Source organism: Plectropomus leopardus, chromosome 5, assembly GCF_026936395.1.
Source record: "Plectropomus leopardus strain MGB_pleo_1.0 chromosome 5, ASM2693639v1, whole genome shotgun sequence".
Lineage (NCBI taxonomy): Eukaryota > Metazoa > Chordata > Actinopteri > Perciformes > Serranidae > Plectropomus > Plectropomus leopardus.
The window spans coordinates 11,345,458-11,363,778 of NC_142180.1; the positions used below are offsets into that span (position 1 = coordinate 11,345,458).

General features: G+C 40.2%; 1 protein-coding gene and 1 non-coding gene across 2 annotated transcripts in view; both read left to right on the forward strand.

Moving 5' to 3' along the window:
• Positions 1-1,366: 1,366 nt before the first annotated feature.
• trnam-cau (transfer RNA methionine (anticodon CAU)) lies at positions 1,367-1,439 on the forward strand. The gene has a single exon. It is a non-coding gene; the product is annotated as a tRNA-Met (tRNA).
• Positions 1,440-2,238: 799 nt separating this feature from the next.
• The window catches only part of LOC121941282 (glypican-5-like), a 62,214-nt gene continuing 46,131 nt past the window's right edge, over positions 2,239-18,321 (forward strand). Inside the window, exons 1-6 of the mRNA XM_042484040.2 lie at positions 2,239-2,679; positions 6,095-6,256; positions 11,721-12,262; positions 15,427-15,609; positions 17,493-17,674; positions 17,879-17,938. Coding sequence (XP_042339974.2) covers positions 2,502-2,679; positions 6,095-6,256; positions 11,721-12,262; positions 15,427-15,609; positions 17,493-17,674; positions 17,879-17,938 — 1,307 coding nt within the window. The 5' untranslated portion in view covers positions 2,239-2,501. The remainder of the gene's footprint in view (positions 2,680-6,094; positions 6,257-11,720; positions 12,263-15,426; positions 15,610-17,492; positions 17,675-17,878; positions 17,939-18,321) is intronic.

Sequence of the window (18,321 nt, forward strand, 5' to 3'; positions counted from 1 at the left end):
ATGGTGTCATAAAAAACAAGTCATTGTGCCGGTGTTATCTGTGTATTAATGATTACACACAAGTCCTAAATACAGAGTGAGAGTTTTGTCTGATTCTCATTAAATGCAACACCTCACAGCCAGGGGATGGCGAGTTCGAGCCCAGCAGCCGACTGAAGCCTCTCCGCGTGGAGTTTACATGTTTTTGCAAACTCCACACAGAGAGGAAAAACACACTTAAAACTGAAAATAAACAAAAATAGAGAGAAAAGACTATTATTACCCACAGCTAAAAAGCTGTAAAGCTGTAAAAAAAAAAAAAAAAAAAAAATCACGTGTAAAGTAACTCACGCTGTCAAATAAATGCTGTGAAATAAAATGTACAATATTTCCTTCTGAAATGTTGTTGAGAATACCTACAAAGAGGCATGAAAAGAAAACACTCAAGTAAAGCATAAGCACTTAAAATTTGTACTTTGGTACTTGAGTAAATCTGGGCTAATTAGCTACATGCTACAACTGATAATGACTAACTGAATGAACATTTTTCAATATGTATTTGAAAATTAAAACACAAATTTTACCTCAAATTCATCAGAAATGGCGAAGTCGTCCAGAGTTAACCCTCGCTCAGTGGTGCCGCCAAGAAAATCCTGATATTGTCCAGCTATCCTTGCTTTTATTTTTTACTGTTTAAAATTATTTATAGTATAAAATTAACAAGACAACAGAAAGACAATGAATGCACTAGAACACAGTAGAAGATGTCGGTCATTTGCGGCCCTCAAAAGACTCTGATGTTCAGCGAGGGCGTTCCCGCTCAGTTCTTAGTAGTTCTTTGATTTTGATTGGTCAAATAGTGGAGGGCCAAACGAAATGTGATTGGTTTTCACAATTCTCGACAGTGGAGTGGAGGTGAATGGTCAATTCTTGGCAGATTTCTTTGGTAGTGATAGACAACGCGATTGGCTGTCACATGACGGATTTGCTCGATTTACAGGTGACAGGGAGCTGGGAGGCAAGGTTTTTTCTTTGGAATTTCTTATTTCTAGCGACACTAAAACACCAATATGTAACGCTTATTTAGTCTGTGATCAGAATCTGTCGGAGTTTATGATGACTTAGCTTGTTGTCGAGAGAAATGCGTAAGAGGTCGCCTTTGACTTGAACCCTCACGCGAGGCCAGAACAGTCAGTGAACGCACCACAGATTGTCTACAAAGAGAAAGCGGTGTGTAGCGCCACTTGCTGGTCATTTCCGGACATGTTTTGCCATCCTCAGCCAGAGTAAGACGCCCGAAAAGCAAAAATATAAGATCTGTATCATGAAATCACAGAATCATCTTGTTTTATGTTGAAACTTGATCTGTTGTCGTGGTCTTTCCGAAGCCTCGTTGGCGCAGTAGGCAGCGCGTCAGTCTCATAATCTGAAGGTCGTGAGTTCGAGCCTCACACGGGGCACATGTTTTGCATCTTTTACCAATTATGTGCCATTTTGACTGCAAGGTCGCGTTGGGGTGTCGTTGTAGTTTTTATACAAGACGAAAACAGGGAAGCGAAGCACTATGTCCACGTAAATAGCGTTAGCTACTGAAAGAAAATAGCTTTTTTTTTGTTAATTACGCCTCTTGATAGAAATAACGTCGAAGACAAACGCCCCTTTGTCAAAATGTTCACATAAGAAAGGGTAAGCTCCTAAAAATGGCAGCAGCATTGATGTTCTGCCTCAGCTAACAGACAAGTTGTAGCAAGTTAGTCAAGCTAGTTTGAGATGAGTGTTGTCGGTTCGAGGCAGCAATACTCTTCCTATAGTACCGTTAATAAGGTAGTAGGAAGCGTGTAACAAAGTACAATATTTCCTCAGGTTCATATAATTATGCGTCAGAACGTTACACACAGAAAATGACATGAATATTGCGGTCATTTTAATCAGGAGCTGTTAAATTGGACTCTGCTGTAGCCCAACGTGACCAGCTAGTGGCGCCCATGTCCCACTATCAAACAGCATTTCCTTCTGATTCCTCTTCACTCACAGCTATCAGTCAAGCGTAGTGGACCATATCTGCACAAGCAGCTGCTGTTAACTGTTTGTGTGTGAGAGCTATAACGGCAGTAAAAAGATCAATAAATGAATAAACAGATGGCTTATGACAACATAACTTAGTATAACAGGAGTAAATCGCCCTTAATCCTAATGATTGTTGTGACAGATCATGCTCTTATTGTGTTATCATTTTAACTGTAATAAGTTATTGTTAACATCACGATAGTTGCTGTCTAGCATACGCACGTTTTTTAAACGACACATTATTCACAAGTATTTTGAGTGCACATGTCAATTAAGTAATTGAGCTGAAGTGAGTGAGAGAGTCAGAGAGGGAGGAGGGCGCTGAGGCTGACACTGAGCTCCAGACAGACTTACTGGCTGCAGATGAAGTTTTCAGTCACACTGCACCGTGGGACTTTTTGTAGGAATTCATATTAACCACCCAGACTCCTCTATCTCCTGACTGACATGTTGCGATGTTCCGTGCAGCCTTACAAAACGTGGACTTGCTTTGGGTGATTTTGTTTTATTTGGTTTTTCTACCGAGGACTGGCTGTAGATCAGCCGATGCAGACAGCTGTCATGAGGTGAAGACAGCCTACATGATGCGCCAAATAGGCCCAGTGGAGCTCGTGCCAGACAGGCCGGGAACAGGTCAGTCAGCCCCTTTGGAAATATCATGGTAGTACTACTGTAGGGGGAACATGAAATATAAAAGAGGTGGAAAGTAACTGAGTACTTTTACTGAAGCTCTGTAATTGAGTATACATTTGTAGCAGTCCTACTCTACTTGAGTATTTCCATTTTGCTACTTTATACCTCTACTCCATTACATTTTAAAGGCAAATATTATACTTTTTACTCTACTACAGTTATCTAAAAAAAACTATTTTTTTTATTTAAAAAAGTAGAGATTTTAAATGCAAAACACATGATGTGTTCATAATTACAATGCAGTTTTATTAATTTAACTAATTAAGATTAGCTCAACAAGATGTAAATGTTTGCTTATTAATGATGCATCTGTATCAATAATGAAATAAAGTAATATATAATAATAAAACACTGATAGGGCCATTTTGCCACATAATGACTGCTTTTAATTCCCTAATGAATTCATTGCTTAATTACTAGAAGAACATTTGACTGATAATACTTGTGTACAATTTGGATTAAAGAACTTGTAGCTCAAGTACTTGTAGCTTAGTATTTTAACAAGATTTCCACTCAAAAATGCCCCTCTCAACTGGAAATATGTAAGATCCATGCTAAAAAGTATCCTTAAGATCTCAATAGATAAAATATATAATTGAATGTAAACTCAATGTTAAGTACACACTTTCACCTAAAAAAGCCGGTCTGAGCTTGGCAACATTCCTGTGCTGAAAATAATTTCAAAGCATCACTTTATTCTTTATATATTCTCCTTTTAATGACTACAGTGAAAGTGAACAAACGAATGGTATTGTTAAATCGAACTTCAGTGTAATATTTCTTCTGCTGTGAGATTTTTAATAATCTAAACATTGCTGTGTCTTGCAGCCGACACATGGTTGAAACGCATATCTTTAGAAATGCATGGCTAAATTCTGAATATAAGGGATTATCACTGTGCAGCATAGGCCAACACATCACATAGAGGGAAGCTATTTCCATCAACTTGTCACTGTAATAGTCTGCAGCATGTATACAGAACTCTTGAAAGCATGCTTGGCTATAAGTGGTGGTGTTAAAGAAGCTGTTTTCTTAATGTAAACGCCCATGTGAGCTCATGAGAGTGTCTTTGCATAATATTACAGTCCTGAATACTAAGTTGTTGAATAGGACATCAACATTTTTTTGTAGCTGCACCAAAAAAAGTGGTATTGACAAGTGGTGGACTATAAAGATCTCCTTGTCTTAATTATGCAGCGAGAGAGTGCATGAAAATCAGATGTTAATTGTCTCGCTATAATCAGCAGACATAAGGAAATCTGTGGCAGACATCAGCAGATAACACTCATACAGCTGCAACAGAATGAACGCTGTATACGTTTCCTTCAGGGACTAACAGTCTGCCTGTGGTCGACGACACTTAGGTTGCAGTATCTTATCAGACAAATTAGACGTAAGACAGAGTAGTGTTCCTACAATAGTACTGCTGATGCTGGAAGTGAACTGAACTGAGTGTGCTATGAGCTTGTGACTGTTACCAGCTAGTTAATGATACATGGTGGTCACCCTTGAATTTTCAGGCACAGATGTCTGCTTGTAAAAGATGTTTACACCACTAGAATCTAAAGAAAACATCCCTGTGATCAGATGCATGAATTGATTTGTGAGAGGTGTAATTTAGGTTGTATAATGAGTTGAATGGCAGTACTCTCCTTGACAGCGGCATCCACACTAGGTGTCGACAGATATTGTTTTTTCAGGGCCGATACTGATTATTATGAGACCGATAGCTGGTATTTGGAGTGGATGTGCATTTATAATAAAAAAGAAAATCTTTCTGTCAATATTTAGAATTTAGAATATAACAAACTCCAACACAAAACTTTGTTTAAATGCCAAATGTTTAATAAAAACTGAAATGTTCAGCATCATATGCAGCAAGTTCCTAGCAACTTTTGTTGAAGTCAAAATTAAAAAAAAAAAAAAAGAATAAGAAAAAATAGCTCCATGCAGTTTTACAAAGTAAAGGTTCCTCCCACGCTGACACTTTCTTTGCACTTTTGAATTGATTGATTTTATCTGTGATCATTAAAATAAAATGCCGATGCAGATAATTGGCAAAATGCCAAATATCGGCCCAAATAATTAGACAGGCCGATAATATGTTGATCCCTAATCCACACGAACACTTACTTGTCTTGATTGGATGAATGCACCAGCCTCTGACTATTCAAGCTGAGAAAACAAGGCAAGGATGAGGTCACTCTAACTTACAGAGCTTTCACAACAAAAAAAATCTTAACAAAAGGTCCATTTAGCAGAAATTTCAGAGACAAGAACTGACATTCTTTCCCCCTCATTTACTGTACGACCACCTGTTTTCATGTGGCTGAAAACATGTATCATGTGATAACAACGGACCGAACTCTGTAAAACTGAGCAAACTTCATCAGCAGGTGAAGGCCATGTGATGCAGCTGAAAGCTCTGGAAAAAGTGTAATAAGTAGTGTGTTCAGATATTATTTAGTTTACTAAATAGTTTTGAGACAAGATGAGAGGTAATGCAGGTTTTGGAATCATGCTCACTGAGTTACTTTTGGAGAGGTTGTTTCCAGTCAGCCAGTGCTAATATGAATAACTAAAGTTTGACGCAGGTCTGTTGTGTGTGTGTGTGTGTGTGTGTACGTGTGTGTGTGTGTGTGTGTGTGTGTGTGGGTGTGGGTGTGTGTGGGTCAGACATAGGTGAACGGTCCATTCCTCGCATTTCTCTCTCTTTCCCTTCTTTGATCTCAGACAGCTACTTTACAGCTTGGCTTACAGCAGTCTACCAGAGTCAGACTGCTTCACGCCACACACACACACACACACACACACACACACACACACACACACACACACACACACACACACACACACGCAGAGTGTTGAAGAGTTGCCCAAGCTGTGCATGTCATCATATCAGGTCCCGACGGCCTCATTGTGGAATTATTTTTGTGGAGTCATAAAGTCTTGTGCTCTGAATGCTTTTAGATTAGCGCTCCCTGCTGGATAAACTAATTTAACAGATTAGCAAGATGGATTCTTCTGGACTAGTGGTAGCAATTGGGATTTTCATGAATCTCAAAACAACCTGTAAGGACAAATCTCCAGCTCTAAATAAGCCCAAAGTGTATTGGTGGAAATCATTTTGAGAACAAATATCAAACATTTATCAGAAATGTCATTTTTTCTATTAATAATGAGAAACTTGATGAGTACGCTTGCAAATATTTAACAAAGGTTAGTGTAAAGGTTGACAGAAACCTATGCATACTTCATGAAATAATTTCCTCCACCCACTAGTCTGTGTTGGATGAGATGTACCCTCTCTGTGACAGTGAGTCCTGAAGCTATTTCTGCTGCCACTGTCTTTCAGATGAGTCTCTGCGAGTGTGCGTCCACCCTGGGCCCAGCTGCTGTACCAGCAAAATGGAGGACAGCTACATGGCGGCTGTTCGCAGCGAGACGCAGCAGAAGATGCGATCTTACAGTTTTGAGCTTAAATACCTGATCGCTGGACACACCAAGGCCTACCAAGGTGAGGGAGGGGAAGGGGTGTTGATGAGAGAATACAATACACAGATTCATTTATTTCATTTATTATTAAAGAGAAAAAAGCACATTCTCACTCTCAACTCATCAAATACTGAGACTTGGTCAGTGACCCTTCATGTGAAATTATGGCACTTTATCCCTCCACCATCAGTATTGGATGTTGAGGAATGGCTGGCAATTCACACTAGTTACATACATGTCTTTTCAAAATAAAGCTCAGTTTGCAATCCTTCCCGCTCTTTATGTCACAGCACATAGCGTCAAAAAAAGGCCACACATCAAGGCTGATTTAGTCATTATTTTTTTATTTCTGTAACAATATTTTGTATTTTATTGTATTTGAACAAAAACTCAAATAAGTGTCTCTTTTTTTAAAAGAAAAATGATTGATTTGGTTTCAGTTTCTCAGACATCATAATTTGCTGCTTTTTGTTTTAGCAACTTTATCTAACTATGTTTTGGCTTTTGGACTGTTGTAATATTTAGACATCATAGTGGGCTCTGGGAAATTGCAATGGGGACTGTCACTATTTTTTGACATATTTGGGACTAGAAAATCAGAAAAATGATCGGAAAAATATTTAAAGATGAATAAAAAATGGAAATAATCATTAGTTGTATTCCAATACTAAAATTTTGTTTCTGTTTCCAGCTATGCTGCGTTATCAGTTTTCCTTATGGATTCGTAAGGATTGACGAGCACTGATGATGTCTGTGGTGCGATTCAAGAGCGTGAATCAAAGTGACTTTAATAGCAGTGGTGATTTTGGTGTTTTAATGTTTCTGTCAAGTGCCTGTAACCCCCCTGCCATTCTCTTTTTGTGTGTTCATCATGAAATAGCTAGTTTGTGTCAGGGTGGTGATGTGAGGCCAGTTTATTTTGTGAGGCGCCACAGTGGCTAGCCAAACAAACAACTGATGTGCGATTGAGTCTTTCAAAGAGCAAACTCTCGGAGGGAGCAGCGGAAAACTTTGTTACAACTCTCCGCTCTCTTTCTCTGTCCGTCTGTCTCTGTCGCTGCGATAATCATGTTTTGTTCTTGACCAATGAGAGAGCGAGGGACGGAGAATGTTTACATTCAGTACGTATCCGCAGCAAAGTGTTGTTGCCGTGGGCAACAGCCGGTCCCTAACGGGCTGCTCTGAATAGGAGGAAGAATACTCTGCTTGTCCACTTGTCTCTCAACACTATTCACCAGTCGGTGTGTGTGTGTGTGTGTGTGTGTGTGTGTGTGTGTGTGTGTTTGCGTGCATGAATGTGTGTGCATGTCGTGCAGGGATTATGAGACGGGTAGAGCTGATGAAACCCAGCAGACAGACATGGCAAACATGTACCTCTCTGTTTTTTTCTGTCTCTCTATCTCTCACTCTCTCCTCCCCTGCTACATCTGAATGCACTCAGGCTTCGTTTCAGCTGCTATTTATGCCCAGCGGATGGCTTAACCATCCATGGGTAAAATTAATGCAAAACACCCATACACAAAGACGGGCTGAGCAAGAACTCCAGCAAGTGAGAGAAGACAAGTTGAGAATTTGCTGCTTTTAATTTAAATGTAAAGAGTTTTATTTTAAGTCAGTTCACCCAAATACCATCAAAACATATTTTCTCGTTTACCCCAAGAGTTATCATCCTATGCAGATAGTTTGGTTAACTACAGTTTTTCTCATGCCATTTTCAGAAGCTGAAAACAGTTTATGTCCCCCACCCCAATTTTTTTTAAATCAATATTATCAATAATAAGTGAAGCAAATGATTAAAAAAAGATCAGTTTTGAATTTTAGTGAAACAAAAGGTCAAGGTCAATTCCACTTCATTTTACTCCAAAATTCTCCCCTGGTTATCCACACTCAACCTGCAGTGGCTCTGTGCCCTCTCAGGGTGGGTGGGGGTGGGGTGTTGGGGCCCCCCACAGTGTGAGAACCACTAGCTTTGAGGTTCAGTGTATAGAATTTACAGGGGCCCCACGGTCATGAAAAACCTGGAAAAGTCATAGAATTTCACAATCACAATTTCCAGGCAAAGTCAACGTAACGTTGCTGTTTGTGATGTTTTATTTACCATCACTTACGTTTCTTGATTTTCTCCCTGCATTCCATCTGTCTCTTCATCTTTGCCAACTTACTGAGATTTTGTTGAATAGAGTGAATCTGTGAAAAGCTTTGAAATTTTGCCAATGAAAATGTGTGGGAACCCTGCATTTAAGGAGGATATAGTGTCAGAAACTGAATATAATATTAATAGCTGTTTTAATTAGTCTATAATCACCTGAAACGAAGACCACAAAGTACACCATGTTGTTTCTACAGTAGCCTGGAACAGACAAACCAAACACTGGTTTCAGATAGGGCTCATTCGCCTTTTTACGGTGGCAGCTGTAGTTTTCCTTGATGCTTGGCACTCGGGAAAAGTTTCAGTTGGTTGGTCATATTGTGATAGATACCATTCTCTGAAAATACTGCAGCTACCCAGTACAATGGCAGTATATGGAATTTAGAATTCTAAAATAAAAATTGCAGAACAGGAAACACTTTATGCAGAGCCATGAGATTAAAAATGTTAAAAGCATTTATTCAGTCAAGCATCATGCTTTTGACATCACAGGGTGGAAAACATCAATACATGTTTATGGGTTATTTCAACTGTTCCTTTTATTAAGGTGGAAGATAAAACTGAAAACCTTTCATAAACAAAGCGCTGGATTCTCAGGAGACCCCACTATTGACAATTTTCACACAAGATATTTCTTTGCAAGAAAGTAGTATCATATAAAACAGGATGTGTACAAGTAAAACAAAAATTCAGCGGCAAGTGAGAAAATGATTTTTTTTGTTTTGGGTGAACCAGCCCTTTAATGAATTATATTAATTTTGCACAGCAGCGTTCTACAACAGCTGAGCTGAATCTCCAAAGCACAGTGATTAAAACCCGCTAGAGAAACTGAGACATGCCCAGAGCGGTTGTAGTCAGGCTCTATTTACACCCTGAGGATTACTTTAGTGTGTGCATGTGTGTGTGTGTGCGTGTGTGTGTGTGTGTGAATATGTGTCTGCATGCTTGCGTGTGTTTCTCCTGGCACTGTAAGACCCTCGTGCCCTCTCTACCACATCGCAGCTGTCTTCCAATCACAGAGGGTAAAGAGCTAATCACATGACCCCAGAATAGTCTTTGCTGTGTCACTCGATGCCGTCTGTATTTGTGTTGCTATTGCCAGGACGTGGGTATGCAAACATATAAAAGTGAGACGTTCTCACTCAGCGCCACCGCTGCTCCTCTGCCTCATCCCCCCCGACAACCATCAACGTCACTTTATTTATTTGAACGTATTTGTGTGAAAATGAAGTATAAACTTACAGAACAAAAATAAATATCTTGTTGGTGGTGTGTAAGCTCTCCTGGACAGTGATAATGATTTTCTTACAGAGTAAATCTGTGAGTTATTGAATAAATTCCCCAATAAATTACTGTCTGTTGTAGAATCAGGTGGCTGCAGCTGTGATTGTGCAATGCAAAGCTGTTATGACACACACAAACACACAAAGATGCACATTTTCTGATTGACCTGGTGAAAGTCACAGATAAATAGATTCCCCTCACTCTCTTACTCTCAGTTTGTGCGTGTGTGTCAGTGTGTGTCCGGATGCCATCAGATTGACATCATCTTTTCTACTTGGCAAGTTTCAAACATAGACACACACACGCACGCACACACACACACACACACACACACACACACACACACACACCGGGAATGCAGCCTCTGTTAAGAGTGCTGTCCACTTTATTAGACCCTGTCGGACAGAGGAAACGCAGCAGATCCTGAGATTGAGCCTCTCATTAACACCTGACTATAGATAACGGGGTAGTGAAAACGAGCTCAAGGATGAATTAAGATGTGTGCAATTTTAGCTCGCATGCAGCAGATAAAGTCAGTCCAAGGTTAGTGAGGCTCTGTGTGACGAGGAACAATAATATATGCACAGATATGAAAAAGCCACATTTTACATGCGGCACTGATACATACCTATGTCAGTTTTACCCTCATTTTGATATTGGAACACATTTATACAGACTTACTGTATTGAAAGGGACAGTCCCCCCCAAATCCAAACTACATATTCTGTAATGCTAATGCTATATATTAATCCTGATCGTTTTGATGTGAGTTGCCAGTTGTTGGACATATCAAGCGTAGAGATGTCTGCTCTCTCCAATATAATGGAAGTAGATGGCATTTGGCTTGTGATGCTCAAAAAAATAAATTAATTAATAAACTCAATAGCTATGTTACTCTTTAGATATTATGACCGGTGACTCAAGATAATCTACAGACCTTGTTGTGCAGCAGTTTCATGTAGGAACTATTGTCTTTCCACCAAACTACACCCGCCAACCGCATCACTACACAGAAGGAAGCATGTCCCTGCTCATGGAAAAGAAGCGATGTAAACTTTAGTTGCGTCCTCCTCGGTCGAGCTGAAATATTACCTAGCACAGGTGAGCCAGCAATGTCAAACTGATAACTAGAGTAGATACTAGATGCATGCTTCCTTCTGTAAAGTTTTATGTAATACACTCGTGGCACTTTTGTCCTTTTTTATGTGTTTATTTTATGAATTTATTCATTACAGTGGCTAAAGCATTACTGGTGTACCTATAGTTGCAACAGGGAACTATTGGTAGTAGAAGCTAATAAACTGGTAGTGAGGGGTTAAAAGTTTGAACCAAAATACTGAACAAAATGAACAAAAATATCTTTATTATTCTTTTTATTGTTTTTAAAGAATGCTATTGCTCATCGTGTTTTTTTCAGCCACACAAGCGGGGTCAGTCAAAGGATGGCAGTGTTGGTCAGTCTGGTCCGTCCACCACTTTGAACTAAACTGAAATTTGCAATTTAATTTCAGGATGCATAGCCATTAAATATGACACAGACATGGTTTGACACAGAATTATCACCAAAGTCATTAGAATTAATCCTCTAATAATTTTGATGATCCCTTGTTTTATCCAGGGCCATCAAAAGGCCAAATTTTCAGTTTGTCAACTTTAACTTCAGTGTATTTCAATTCCACATCATCCGAAAAGGAGTCAGTAGACTGACCAGAAATTTACTAACTTTTCCAACATTTAAATGAAAAACGTTGCAGATTTTCTCTGGTTCATCCCAGCGTGTGCACATAACCTTGTTCGCCCCCCATGCCACAAGTGCTCCAAGTGAAAGTTCTCAGAAGTTCAAGCAAAACGTGTTATCTGAGATGGTGAAAGGCTAAACACTGTTCAGCTACACACACTGAGGACGAATAGCTGGCTAAAAATCAGCAAATTTGTCCTTTAATGATCTTGCTAATATTCTTTTCTTGTTATATTCATGATTAATTATCATAGATGTTTGTCATTAGTGTGCATTGTACAATAAAATGCATGTTTGCCTCCTCTTTCGTTCTAGAGACCTTCGAGTCGCTCGTGTCCTTCACATCTAACCTGACCAGCACTCTGTTTGACAGCGCCTACTCTGCTCTGACATCTGACTGCCGCCCGCTCGTGCTTCAGCTGTTCAGCGACATCAAACGCCACCTTTCAGGAGATTCAAATTCCTCATTGGACAGCACCGTGCGTCGGTTCTACAACGATCTTTTCCCGTTGGTGTACCGCCGCCTGCTGAACCCCGGGATCGGCCACATGTCGCCCAGGTCCCCTCCCTCCCCTAATCATAACGACTGCCTGAGGATGACACGGCAGGATGTCAGCCCGTTCGGACCCCATCCTCGCCTCTTGGTCAGCAGCTTGTCCCGTGCGCTCGGGTCGGGCCGAGCACTGAGCCGACTGCTGATACTGGCTGGAGAGGTGGTGAATGCGACGGAGAAGGCAACGTTATCCAGAGAGTGTGGGCGAGGCTTAGTGAGGATGCAGTACTGCTCCCACTGCAGAGGGATGACACTGATACGGCCCTGCACCGGCCTGTGTGTCAACGTTATGAGAGGATGTCTGGTAAGTGTTTAAATGTGTATACATTCACTGATTGTGTGTATGTGTCGTCTTAAATATGTGTGTGTGGTTTCATTATATTATACTGTATACACTAATACTGATAAATTCATCATATATTCTCCTGGATACTTGTCATTAGAGAATGTTAAGAAAATGTATGCGCTTATGTTCTAGGATTAAGCTGAATGCTCGGATGAAACGAGTATCCGGTACAGATAATGCACTTTTTACAAGTACGAGTATCATCAAAGTAAATTTTGTCAATATTCGTACTTGTGATAATAATGAAAAATCCTCATTTGGGTAGCTGTGATCAGTCTCTTGTGATCAAATTGATCTGAAGCTCAATCCTAAGATTGTTCTTTAAATAGTTTTATAATAAATATTAGATATAGCAGCTTCTGATCAACCCATATCAGTTTCAGGTTTAGAATTATAACTTCCATTTCCAGATCAAACCACACTCTGCCCATTCCAAATACGGCTATGGATACAGGTACTGGTGTTGCTCATCTCTAGTGTGATCTGTATTATTGAGTTGTCAGAAATTATAGGCCATTTTGGAAAATATGCTAATTGTCTTTCTTGCTGAGAGTTTGATGAGAAGGTTGATAAACAGATCATGTCTGTGCCTTAAATATGGAGCAACTGGCAGGGGGCAATTAGCTTGGCTTAGCATAACAACGGGAGATGGGAGGCAACTGTCCAAAATGAAAAAAATAGCAGCAGCGCTCTTACCAATCACCCCTTTATGTCTTCTATATTTAATCCATACACAAATAGAAATATAAAATGTCAATTTGTGGGTTTTACTGTGAGAAATAAAATAAGCAATTTACCCAAATGTTAAACTATTCCTTTAAATGAACTTGCCCTTCAAGGTGCATTATGTGAGTTCCAGCCAACGAGTCCAACTGTAGTATTTAAATGTCGGTCCACTACTGTGTCCTAACCCCCCCATATAGTCATCAGTCACAAATAAGGCATCTCATAACTGACAGCAGAGCAAGAATACAGCCGCTCAAATAAGGCTGCTGTCTTATGATCTGGCGTTCAGCATGGTGTTTGTGTGTAGTTTACCTGAAGTTTTTCATGAACTGTAATACTACAGTTTTTTAGTTGTCAATAGTGAAACTAAAGGTATGTTTTGGTAAATATCCAATGTTAGATGTTACTTACCAGCCTAAAATAAACATTACGAGTTTAGCATCAAACCACATCTTTTTACTCTCCGAGAGCTGTCTCCAGGGTTGGAAAGCCACACCAATATTTACTCGAGTTTTGCTTCTTATATCGCTTCTTTTCGTAGCCATGGAACATTGCTTCTTTCTGGGAGCTGCTTGTGATGGGGAGAATGGTGCTTCTGCCATCACTGTGTTTCTTACACAGTTAATTCACTGCAGTATCTTCTACGCTGCATCCACTGACTCTATGCTCCAGCAGGCTCAACTTCTTCATCCTCTCCTGCAGCACACTAGAGCCTCAGTGACCCACTATCCCCTCTCAGACCAGGATGTATAATCACAGAAGGGACTGCCCGTCCCTGGCTGCCTAGCAGTGACTATCTCTGCAACGCAATACATAAGCATCTTGGACATAAGGTCAAAGAAGTTACTTCTACTTCTTCTCTTTTTTGAATGTTTTAAACTAAAATATGTCCAGATCTTACATAATGCACCTTTAAACATTCTACCAAATCAGTCATTTTGTATTATATCACAAATGCTTTTGCTTCCTTAAATGTACACTATCCAAGAATTGTTGTTTACTGTTTGTCAACACAACATTCAAACTTGGCCACTCCTCCCTGCACAGCCAGACACTGCAAGCTACAGTACTATAGTCAATATATGGATAGCATAGAAAAGCACATTAAGAAGCTAAATAAGCTAACTACCATTACCAACTTAGCCAACACAAAACAGACCAACTTTGCGTTGCTCCTCATCCCCTTCAGTAAAAACAAAAGCCAACTCTGGATTCTGTCTCGCTTTGTCTCGATTCGTCTCATTATTTATGCATTTCTGTTTTTTTCTGCGCTGTGCTGACGCTGTTGCATGTCCCGACATCAGCTGCTGCTGTTATTGGCTGATGGCTACATGCAAAGAAACATCTCTAACACAGCAAAATAAGAAGAAAAATTAGAAGATATAGGCAGAGGGCGGGTTCACTGCAGATACAGGCACACTTCTAGTGTGTCATTAATGATGTTTGAGCCAGGGATTACTTTTGTTTGAGTCTACACATGGTTTTTTAGGAAATATTTGTTATCTCATTTCAGATTTAGAATTCAGCAGTGAACATTGATTTAATGCTTTTCTTTTGAGGTATTTTCTGTGTTTGTGTGTGTGTGTGTGTGTATGTATTGTAGCTGATACTGTTTGAGATGCATGGGAGTCCTCAGAGTATTTGTCTCCTTTTGCCTGTGGAGTAGCAAGTAAAAAAAAATGCAGTAACGCTCCCATCTCTCACATTTCTGAATCATTCATTCACAGCATTTAATCATCAATAAATCATTCCCACATTAAGTTTTAGACTGACAAATAACAAGAGCATTGCCAAGAGAACTGGCAGTGTCCTCCGTGCATCTTACAGGGCTGCTTCGAAATTTGCTGGACAGCTTTAACGGCGCCCACAATAGAGAGGCTTGGAAGATGGCACTGTTCATCCCGCTTGAGAGTTTCTTGGAAGCAAAGAAAGCGTGGTGGAAAAACAACTCCCATCATGTTTATCCTCTTCAGTAAAGGAAAGGAAAGAAAAACACACTCAGCAAAGTCAAGGAGAGCCAGGGGGAGAAGCAGGAACAGTCTCTCAGTGACAGAAGGCAACTTGGTTTATGGAAAATACGGCCATGTCAGTCCTGTCATGAGATAGAGACGGGCTCATTTCTATCCATCTGACTGTTTCCTAATGACAGCAAAGTCTCGCAATCCATTTGTGTCCGATAGATTGATTTTGAAATATGATATATGTGGCAGCACACTTACTCAATTTACTGTCTTTTCAAAAAACATATGAAATGTAACGTGAAACATGTCCCTGTTCTCTGTCTCCCTGTCTTCTTTCCCCTTTTGTCACCTCTGCACCCTCTTTCTTCTCCTTCTCCTGTTTCTGAATCCACTCTTCCCATCCTCCTCTTTTCTTGTCCTCTCTCTCTGTTCTAGGTGGGTGTATCAGAGCTTGGCGCCCCCTGGGGGAGATTGGTGGTGTTGCTCCAGCGGTTAGCTGCCGCCTTAGCTACCAGCAGCAACCACAACAGCATGGAGCTAGCTCTGTTAGCTGTCCGAAATCATGTGAATGATGCCATACTGCACGCTCAGCTGCACGGGCCACGCATCACAGCCACAGTAAGCAGAAGGGATGCTCAGATGTAGGGGGGAAAAGTGGCTGCTTGCTCTAAATTGTTGCATGAGATACATTTGGGATTCTGGATATTGATGCCAGTCCGCTGAAAGAGGTTTGAATACTAAAGTAATTGTGCCCCTAAAATGTGCCCCTGCAAAGTGCAATTCCGAAAACGGGATCAGTAACAGATTGCTTAACGATCCGTACTCATATGTCCCAATAATAAAGTCATTTGAATTTTGGACACAGAGTGAGGCCGTGGGTTTTCTTTCAGCCTGGCAGTTGGATCTCCTCACAAAAGCCTTGTACCTAGATGGGCTAAAAACAGCCTCATTCTTCAGAGAATCTGGGGTTCCCCCCAGTCTGTGTGTGTGTCTGTGTGTGTATGTGAGTGTGAATACAGATCCAGTGCCAGACAAAGACTGTGGTTGGCGGGACAACCGATACCCAGAATGCAGCTTGGTTCTGAGTGATGAGAAAGTTTCTGTGGCTAATCTCTGGACAAACAGACTACACACAAACACATGCATGCATGCACACACTGTTGGAGGAGGAAATAGAGTAGCCATCCAATTTTGAGAGAACATTGTGGACTTAGTAGAGTAGATTCCTGAGAGGTAAACAAACATACACAAGCATAATCACACTGCTAATTGTGGCTAATGCGAAAATACCACTTAATTGAATATTTGATCAAGCTTCTTATTCATTAGAAACGTCACTAAAGGCTAACCCCTCACCCTTTGACAGTGTGTATGTGTGGCATTTGCAGCACCTAATAGAGGATTGCATCATGAATTTAACACAGCAGTAATTTCTTTAAACAAGTATGAATACTGCTGAGAAAACTCATTTTACCAGCCTCTATAATGTGTCGCGTTACGCTCCACCATGATATATTTTGAGGTAAATTTTTTACTTGGGTAATATCCAACTGGGGATACACCAGCAGTTTGCAAGGTTTGCATGGGGAGATTGTGGGGCTTAGCTAATATGAAAAAATATATATACATTTCATGTTTATCTTTTAGAGAAAAATAAACACACTAACATCACAATCACCATCACAATAACCGATATACTAACCGCTATGAACAGCTCTCAGCAACCTGAGTCAGTTGTAAAATAACTAATTGATACATGGTTGAAACAACCAATTTCTGCCTCTCCATGTAATAATTCAAATTCAACTGAACATACTGAAAAACTAGAAGGGCTCTCCGAGAGTGCCGACCTCCGCTAAGGCCAATACTCCAGTCGTCTATGATATGCAAATCTGAAAGCACAACCACAGGATATGTCTGAATATATTTCCAAAGCTATATGAATTATGTCAAATGGGAACTTCATGGTAACTTCTATCTGTATGAAGTTTGAGCAGAGGCCACTCCAGAGGATAACTGGTACCCCAGAGTATGGAGTCATTGTATTTCTACAATGTTTTGTCAGTACTGAATTTTTTTATAACCATCTACAGGATTTTCAGATGTAAGGCGTTCATCCTCCCAATGCCATATGCCCCATCTTGCAATGCTAACAAAAGTAAAAAAAATATTTCCGGGAACTGCCCAGTGAATTGGACCTGTCCCAAAATTGAATGGGTTAATCTTTGGCCCATTCTACTTTCACCAAGTCTCATGAAAATCAAGCAAACCGCACCAAAAACATTACCTCATTGGAACATCAGCAATGCTCAGGATCATTAATCATGTACAAAAATGTAACAATATCCACTTTTGTACAAATGTCAAATAACATCCAATTTAAAAAATCTTCAAAAGAACACATTTATGACATGATCTGATGTGAGATACTCCATGGACATTACTTAGCGTACCTCTGAAAAGCAGCCAAAACACTACCCTGCAAACTGTCCCCTCCTCAGGTGGAGAAGGTGTGTGGACCCCAGGCAGCTGGTCCCATGATGCCAACTGAAAATCCCACTACCTCGCATATTACAGCCTCTGTGAGCCCGACTACACCAGTAACCTCAGAGAGGTCAAATGTGACATCGCCTCCCTCGGTGGGTCCGGCTGTTCATCAACGTCTGCAGCCGCAAACCCGGAGGTGAGTTACACATCTCTGATGAAATGTATGAGTTCTTGTCAGAGGTCAGAATATCTCTGGGAATGCTAGAATTGAACCACAGAGGGTGAATTAAATTTGGGAAGAGACACAGAGGAGGATCTCTTTACATCTGACCTTCAGTCATAGCAAGAGAAAATCAATTCATTTTTATGTGTGGTTGTGTGTGTTTGTGTGTCCTACCAGGTCATTCTTTCTGAAAGGCTCCAGAAGAGACAAGAGTCGCAGCCTGAAAAAACTGTCCAGGTAAATTCCTCACCTGTAAATTAATCACCTGCACTTTGAATTATTACAAAAGGACTATTTTTATCCATAATCACAAAGTTAAATGACAGAAATCGCCTGTTAATATTGGTTTGTGTTTTTTGCCTTCAGTCATTTAAGTCATTTGCTCCATTATGTCCATTCAATAGCCCTTGAAGAAGAGCCAATGTAAAAAGAAACCACATAAGGAAACATTTCCCCTGGACTTAAGATGCATATTTTACAATAATTCAAAAGTCTGTTAGAATAGTTCAATGCAAACATTCAGCTATTAAAGTGCAACACAGCTGTTGTCAGTGAACTTTTAATTCTCTGTATCTTTAGTTGTATGTAGGTGATACAGTACCTTTATTATTTTATGTGTC